The 8,732-nt window shown below is 35.3% G+C and overlaps 1 protein-coding gene across 1 annotated transcript; it reads left to right on the top strand.

The window, feature by feature from the left end:
- The first annotated feature begins 1,848 nt into the window (after positions 1-1,848).
- Positions 1,849-3,625, top strand: LOC140892900 (protein DETOXIFICATION 51-like). The gene has a single exon (XM_073301936.1). It carries the CDS (start codon positions 1,902-1,904, stop codon positions 3,486-3,488), a length of 1,587 nt encoding a protein of 528 aa, XP_073158037.1. The 5' UTR covers positions 1,849-1,901; the 3' UTR covers positions 3,489-3,625.
- Positions 3,626-8,732: the final 5,107 nt, after the last annotated feature.

Here is an 8,732-nt window from a genome sequence, read left to right as displayed (position 1 = left end):
TGGACTTAAGTTTCAATTAGTTTTTTTTTAATACGCGTGCATATAAGAAATTAAAAATAATAATAGCATATAAATGATTGTGCAATTTAAATCTCATAGAAATTTTTAGACAGAACAATAGGGGTAATGGTGCATAATATTAGAAACTACATATATAACTCTTGTTATTTCTATTCAAATATTGAAGTCGTGATTTTATTATATATCTTTTAGGGCTACATTATATATATTAATATTAAAATAAGTTCAGTGTTCGGTTGGCTAAATTATACAAAACGAAAACCGTGTGAACTGTGAAGCATACTATTTATATCTAATTTTAAGAAATAAATCGGGAAAATATTGAAATAGTTTGTTCCACTTAAAACTAAAAGATAATTAATGTAATGGAATTATCATTAAAGTATTTCATTATCTTAAACACAAAAAATTTAAGTATAATTTTGGTAAGACTTAGTTATTTTTAGATCAAGTACTTAATCAGGAATTTTAATTTTTTTTTAAGAAGTACTAAAATTTGACCTATTAGCTTTATTGCATGGAATAATTCTTACAAACGAAAATGTTTACTTATGGTGTGTATACATATGTGTGGTCTGTATACATACATGTACGTATGTATAGGACCGGTAAAGGCAATTTAATTTGGCAGTAAGCCTGCGAATTGTGTACGCCATAACAAAATAATCACCAATAAAAATATAATATTTCTAAATACACAATATATATATAAACTGTCATTTGAATAATATTGGAATTTGCAAACTATGGGGACTGCAACTCTTTATGACGTCTCTTCAAACCATATAAAGCAACAAATCCATAAACAACAAGTCTAGTTGTGTTACATTTCCAAAAAGACCAAACTGATCGTCTGGCTACTTTTTTTTAATAAAAAAAATTACTTTAAAGAGATACAAATTAAATAAATAAAACTAATTTTAATGGCAGTAAATATTAAATTACATAAATTTTTTTAATTTTATCTCCAGTAAATTTATATCATGCTAATAGATTCACGACTAATATTTATTTGGTTAACTAAATCAATTAGAGTTATGCTATATACACGATGAAAGTTACATATATATAAGGTTACACATTATTTTTAAAATTAAAAAAATTATTCCAAATACATTAATTAAAAGATCTCTCCATTAAAATATTGATGTAATTTCGAAGATAATGTGTAACCATGTTTATAACATTAATGGTATATATTACATTAATTTGTCAATCAATAAAGCACAAATGAGTTTTAGTTGATAAATATGCATGTGGAATCATAAACTCCTCCTATATATGAAGTTAAGAAATTACCAATCCAGTATCCCAACTTTTTTTTTTAAATCAATGAACAAATTAATTTACAAGAATTTTAATAACGATAAACTATGTAATAAAAAATTAATTCTATATGGCATTACTATATCAAGAAAAGAGCTACATTATATATATATATAATATACATTGCCATTGAAAAGAGAAAACAATAAAATATGTGAATATAGGTAGCCCACAATAGGCTGTAAATTAGATGCAAAAAGAAATTATTTTAAAATAAAATTTAATTACAATTTTTTTTTGTTTTTGTTTTGCTCACCCCCCACGCTCCCTATTAATACCAGCAAAGGCTAAAACCAAAACAAAAAATAAAAGAGAAGCTAAGCTAAGCTATACAGATATACATACACGTACATTTGTGGTAACTCTTGCTTCATGAGACTTATATAATACTATAATATATATCTCTTCAACAAGTGAAGCAAACTCCAGACAATTAATTTCACAAGAAAAGAAAGATGTGCAATCCTACTACAGTCTGCATCTGCATAGAGAATGGTCATGATGGCAAGCAGCAGCCTCCTTCTTCGCCGCCGCAAAGCCACCTGTTTCTTGATATGATATCGGTGTCCGCCACCTTCAAGGGCGGCGGCGTCCAAGAAACCACCAAGAAGCAGGCCGGTGGAGTAGTACCGGAGGTGGTGAGCGATAATATTAATCAGCTAATTCCGACCCCATCTGAAATGGTGGAGGAGACAAAAGCACTTTTCAGATTGGCATTTCCCATAGCTCTGACAGCCCTAATCCTCTACTCGAGGTCCATGCTTTCGATGCTTTTTTTAGGCCATCTGGGTGACCTAGAGCTGGCGTCGGGTTCTTTGGCCATGGCTTTTGCTAATATCAGTGGCTATTCGGTTCTTTCTGGGCTCGCATTAGGTATGGAGCCTCTTTGCTCGCAAGCCTTCGGAGCTCAGAGGCCTAAGCTTCTTTCGTTGACGCTTCAGAGGTCTGTCATTTTTCTTCTTGTTTGTTCGGTGCCAATCTCTTTTCTTTGGCTCAATTTCTCTAATGTTTTTCTCCATCTCCACCAAGACCCCAGCATCACCTCATTGGCCCAGACTTATCTTCTCTTTTCCATCCCCGATCTTGTCACTAATTCATTTCTTCACCCCATAAGGATTTACCTTCGGGCTCAAGGTATCACCCATCCTTTGACTTTGGCTTCCTTTGTTGGAACGGCTTTCCATTTGCCCATCAACTATTTGTTTGTTTCCCGGCTCAAACTCGGCGCTGCTGGCGTGGCGGCTGCTTCCGCCGCGTCCAACGTCATGGTTCTGTTAGCGTTGGTTATACATATTTGGGTTCGGGGATTGCACGTCCCCACGTGGTCGAAACCAAGCCTGGAGTGCTTCACCGGATGGGCGCCGCTGGTTCGGCTGGCGGCTCCGAGCTGTGTATCCGTTTGCCTTGAATGGTGGTGGTATGAGATCATGATAGTGCTGTGCGGGCTGCTGGTGGACCCCAAGGCCACCATGGCGTCCATGGGCGTGTTGATTCAGACAACCTCGTTGCTTTATGTGTTCCCTTCTTCGCTGGGGTTCGCTGTGTCGACTCGGATCGGGAACGAGCTGGGGGCGAAGCGGTGGCAGAAGGCGAGGGTATCGGCGGTGGTGTCCGTTTTCTTGGCGGGGTTGATGGGGATATCGGCGATGACGTTCGCAACCTCCGTGCGTAGCTTCTGGGCACGAATGTTCACGAGCGATGAACACATCCTACGGCTGGCGTCGGCGGCGCTGCCGATCCTGGGGCTGTGCGAGCTGGGGAACTGCCCGCAGACGGTGGGGTGTGGGGTGGTGCGAGGGACGGCGCGGCCTTCCGTCGCGGCCAATGTGAACCTGGGTGCTTTCTACTTGGTGGGGATGCCCGTCGCTGTTGGGCTCGGGTTCGTTCTCGGGGTTGGGTTTCGTGGACTTTGGATTGGGCTTCTGTCGGCCCAAGTGTGCTGCGCCGGGCTGATGCTGTACGTCGTGGGGACCACCAACTGGGGCTTCCAGGCAACCAGGGCTCAGATGCTGACGTGTGGTGAATCATCGTCGTTGCCTCGTGAATGTGAGGAGAATGACAGGGAGCCCTTGATTTGTGTAAAAGTGACGTCACACGAAGAGGACCTTTTGACAAAAGCGACACCCTCCCCCCTCATCTGATTTTTCTTTTTCTTTTTTTTTTCTTTTGGGATTTTTAGATAGTATGATCGTTTTGTGTATTAATGAATTTTTATTTTTATTTTTTGTTTGTTGGGGATTTGGAGTTATTTTTAATTATTTTATGTAATGTAAAGAGATAAAATGGAAGGAGTGGTAAATGAGAAATTTTTGTTTGTATTAATCTTTCCCAAAACTATGTTTTCCTTCTAAAATTTCATTATATTTTGCTCATGATATTGCACTATTTGCATATGCATAGCATAACACAAGTCCATCATATTTTTTATGCGCTAACAAACATTTCATTTTCCTCATGTCCAATAAAAAAAAAAAATCAGATACTTTGGTTACAAATAATTTCATAAAGAACAAAATTAATTAATTTAGATTTGTGATTTGAATGGCGTTGTCTCTCGACATGCGACAGCCTTTTGGGTCACTATCAATAAGTTAAAAATGCCAAGTGACGACAAAAGGTTACTCTCCAAAAAACATGAATTATGTGAGTAGTGTGAGGCTAAGGGAATTTACAGTAAAAAAATGTTACCTAATACAATATTTATGCCACTTTATCTTATTTGAACAGACCAAACCAATTGTAAAGCAATGTGGTTGTTTCCAGGATAAGATGGTCCAACTCCAGTTGTTCATTTGTCATGGCCACAAACCAAAACCTTTCCAGGCTCATGGCTCAAGCAAGTACCAATTATAGCCGCGAAAACGACGCCCTGCGCAATTATGCAACTTCGCAAAAGTTAAAAACGATATTTTTTTTCGTAAATAGTTTCGATTTTGGAAAGGAGGGCGATTTTTATTTTTTATTTTGGTAGTAGTGTACTTGATTCAGTGCAGAAAATTTGGATGTGGTGAGATATTTAGATGTATAATGTATTTGGGGGATTTTAGTTACATATATGTTACAATTATCTTGTTTTTCGTACCAACTATTGGAGAATGCTCACTTTGACTTTTGCACTACAAGACTACTATATCTGTTATCTTTTACTACAGTAGTTGAATTCAAATACATTTTTTTTTTTTTAAAAAAAAGTACATTCCATGAATATGAAACATAATTAGATATAAACGAACAGATTGCTAGCAGAGAAAAATAGAGCAGACAAATTAAAGTCATCCATTGGGAAAAATAATATATAATAAATCTTGTCACCTCTGAAATGTAACAAACTCAACACAATTCATTAGGATTAAAAAGTATTGCCACCACTGAAATGTAACAAACTTGTATTAAAATAAAAAAAAAATCTGCTACGTACCATTTCACTAGATTCCAAATTTATACATGTAAGACTATTAAATTCTGATTTTTCCTGTACATTTAAATCTGTGGGGCGAAAAAAGCCAATGAGAAATTAAATGTAACGTCCAATTTGTTACACCATATGGTGAGTGAGACAGAAAACGAGAGCTAGCTAGGTGAAATTATATATCTCAATTTCTCAACGGTGACATCATATGTAATGTATATATATCTGATATTCTTAATTAGATCATGTGAGTCTCTCGTATTAATTAACTCTACGGACGAAGACGAGGACGAGGACGAGGACGACCCGTGATAGTAACATGATATCCGATTGTAAGGACAAAGTGGATAGAAAGGAGTAGAAGGGGATGCAGCAGGTGGAAAGAAAAGGAAAAGTAAGAGAGGGGGTGGAAATGAGAATATGAGAAAACTAGAGAGCATTGGAAAAGGGGGAACAAACTGGGGTCTTGTCGACAAATGGAGAGGCAGAATCAATGGTGAGCAGGGGATTTCGCACGAGGGGTCCGTTGTGGCAGAAAAGAAAAAAGTTTCGATCAAATTCCCAATCCAAATTGTAACGTAGCGACGTACAATTTCAGCCATTTGCACAAGAAGAAAACAATAATAGAACTGCTGCTATACACGTTATATTAAAGGATACAAGCTCAGAAATGGGGTCCTCACACTCTATTGCCATACTAGCTTCCCACTCACGTCTATCAAATCCAGTACTGCTCTTTTTACAACTGAATTTTAACCATTCTTCAGGCGAGACGTTAATTGATTTCACATTCTTGTTTCTCGTGTCTATGTGACGACGATTTGACTCAAGTTCTGTAAATGATTAGAATTATGAAACTTGCCAATGTAATCGTAGCGGAAAATTCTGGATGCATGTACACTTTAGGTTATATTAAAGTTTATTTTGTACATGATAAATCACAAACGTACTTTTGAATCTAATTACATATTTTTTTTTATTTTTCTCATTATATGATAAGGAAAAATATAATTATGAGTATAACATAAAGTGTACGTCTAGCGGGACTCGTAAAAAAAAAAAAGAAAGAAAAAAGAGTGGTGCGGAAAAAATTACCGCAGGAGTTGGGTACTGGTGAAGAGGATAATTGATTAATAGAGTCGTTGACAGCTAAGATAGAATGGTACATTGAAACTCTTGTGTATTTTGACAAGTCCAATATTCTCTGCCTTTTTACTGTTTTCGGGTTTAACCAACCAATGCATGGCATGCAAATCATGGGGTCTCTTTGCTATGTTTCACATGACCCAAAATAGTTTTCTCTCGTACGCTTCTTAATCCTTTTAAAAAAAAAAAAATATTTTTGTTTAATTTTTTCACTGGATTTGGAGTTTTGCACAAATGACCCAAAGAAATGAAAACAAAGTTTTAAAAAAACAAGTTTTTAAATTAATTTTTTAAGGAAAAATCACATTATTATTCGACATAAAAAACAATATGTGAAGTTCTTCTTCTTCTTTTTTTTTTGGGTTCAGATCATGAGTCCTTTTTTGTCAGAATTTTGGAAACATGTACGTTTGTTCAGCCTACTAGTTTTTTCAGCTTTTCGAAATTTGAGAGCAAAAAAGTACCAACAAAATGAAAACAACTAAAACTCACATTTATTTTTCAAAATAATTAAAATATATGTAAATGACATGTAACAAAATATCATAAATCCACGTACTATTTAAATTTTTGGTTTTTTAACCAGTAAGAAGCGAGTCTTAGTACAAATGTACAATAATCATGCATTTTTTATGGTTTAATTTTGAAAGGAATGTGACTTGCTTTGCAAGACATAAATTCCTTAATTATATTTTCCTAATTTTAATGAGATTTTATTTATGAGTTTTGTATTTCTAGACTTGTTATTTTCTATTTTTATAATTATCCTTAAGATATGATTCCTTTGTATTTAAAATAGTTTATTTCCTAATGATCAACTTGGTTTCCTTACTATGTAGGAATCTAATTATTGAATCTTATTAAAGCTTGAAGACCTACCTATTTAAGGATTACAATTTACAGCACACATAGAAAAAAGACGACAAGAGCAACGAAGCGAGATCAACAAAGAGATTAATTCAGAACATAATTGAGAGTTGATCAAGATTTTCCTGAAGAAGCTTTATTGCCGATCATTGCTGAATAACAGTGTTGCCGAGTAGTGTTGGAAACACTGAAGAACACACGAGTGAAGCGTTGTTCTGAAAATGATTCCTTGGTTTTTTTTGTTTTTCGGCACTGGTGTTTAGAACTTCCTATTGGTTTTATTATTCTAGTTCTTACTAGTTTTTAGGAAGTTATTTATTTTCTCAACTTGTTGAGAAAAAAGTAGGTTTTTCATATACGTTCACTAGTTGATTTTTGTAAACTGATTTATTTTCTAGTGATTTTGTTGACATGAGGCATCGCGCAAGTACTTAGTACTTGTGCATAAATATCTTTGTGTTATTTATTTTTATTTAATTATTCCGCTGTGTAGTTTGTCTTGAGGTGTTGATAACTCTAAAAGATAACATTTGCTCAAAAAATTATTCAAATTAAGTTCTGGTATTTCTGTGATTACAAACTGTCTGAATCTTACAAGTGCAATCAGAGCCATCATCACTTGACGATAATAAGTGTGATTCTGGTTTTTTTGTGTGTTTTACCAGGATAGATTTATCACTTGTTGAATTAGAGCAGGATGTCAATGATTCTGATCTAGGGGATGAATCCATCGTCTTTCTTACCAAAAATTTTGGTGATTATCTCAAAAGGATAAGGGATACCAAGGAACCAGAACAAAAATCCAAAGTCCCGGTCCCTCCCACTCCTCACATGCCCTTGAGAATTTGCGTACCATATCAAAATAAGTCACCAGATAAAGGTCATTCTCAACCAAAAATTGAGGGAAGTGTCCTTACCATAACCAAGAGAGTTGACTCCGTACAGTGTCATGAGTACAAAGGATATAAGGACTATGCAAATGAGTGTGTCAACAGATTTAGCAAGGGTATTAATGACTCTTTGAGTGATTGTGAGTCTGAAAAAGATCATGAACCAGGAGAAGAATAAACTCACAATGCACTGATTGCTCTGATGCAGAAGAAAAACAGTGTTGTTGCAGGTATCACAACACTTGGCCACAACACTGTCCAAAATCTATATTGTTTGAATGCATCTGTAATTGAATACTCGAATAATCAGGATGCTGGTGAGGAATAGGTTTGTTTATAGAATGCTCAGAAGATGTATATATGAAGAATTGTATACTGATTGGATGTTAAGGAACAAATCGAATTCTATTATATCAAAAGAAAATAGTGATTTGAAAGAAGCAGTTGCTAGACTTGAAGTTTTTCTGAGCAAGAAGGACGTAGAACTATACAAGATCAAAGAAGAGCTTGGAAAGGCTAATGCAACTCTAAAACTATTGTAGGAGTCAATATTGATGATGGAAAAATATGACAGAGCTGGTGTAGGATTTCAAAAGAGCAAGTTTGAAGTAGGAAAGTCATCTAAAACTGTTTTTGTCAAGGAGAAGAGTAACTCTGCTAGTGTTCCAAGTGCAAATCCTAAGGCAAAACCACTTCCATTGAAAGCACAAGTTCCTGCTCAGAAGAAAAAGCAAAAGAAACGTAGGTTTGTTTGTCATTACTGTCACAAGCAAGGTCACATCAAGCCTTATTGTTTTAAGCTCAGGTATGACTATATGTACTGGAATACCAGGCAAGTGTTGCCAACACTGCACCAGAACACTGCCAGGAAGAAAAACACTGAGAAAAAGGTTTGAGAAAAACGTAGGTTCTACATGTTGAAGGATTAAATGCTAATCTTATTAGCATTAGTCAACTTTGCGATAATGATTTTTATGTTAAATTTAATAAGAATCTTTGTGAAGTATTTGATAAAAATAATTCATGTGTTATTTCAGGTACAAGATCTATTGATAACTTATATCAACTTGAAG

Source organism: Henckelia pumila, chromosome 3, assembly GCF_033568475.1.
Source record: "Henckelia pumila isolate YLH828 chromosome 3, ASM3356847v2, whole genome shotgun sequence".
Lineage (NCBI taxonomy): Eukaryota > Viridiplantae > Streptophyta > Magnoliopsida > Lamiales > Gesneriaceae > Henckelia > Henckelia pumila.
This window is presented reverse-complemented; position numbering and strand designations above follow the sequence as displayed.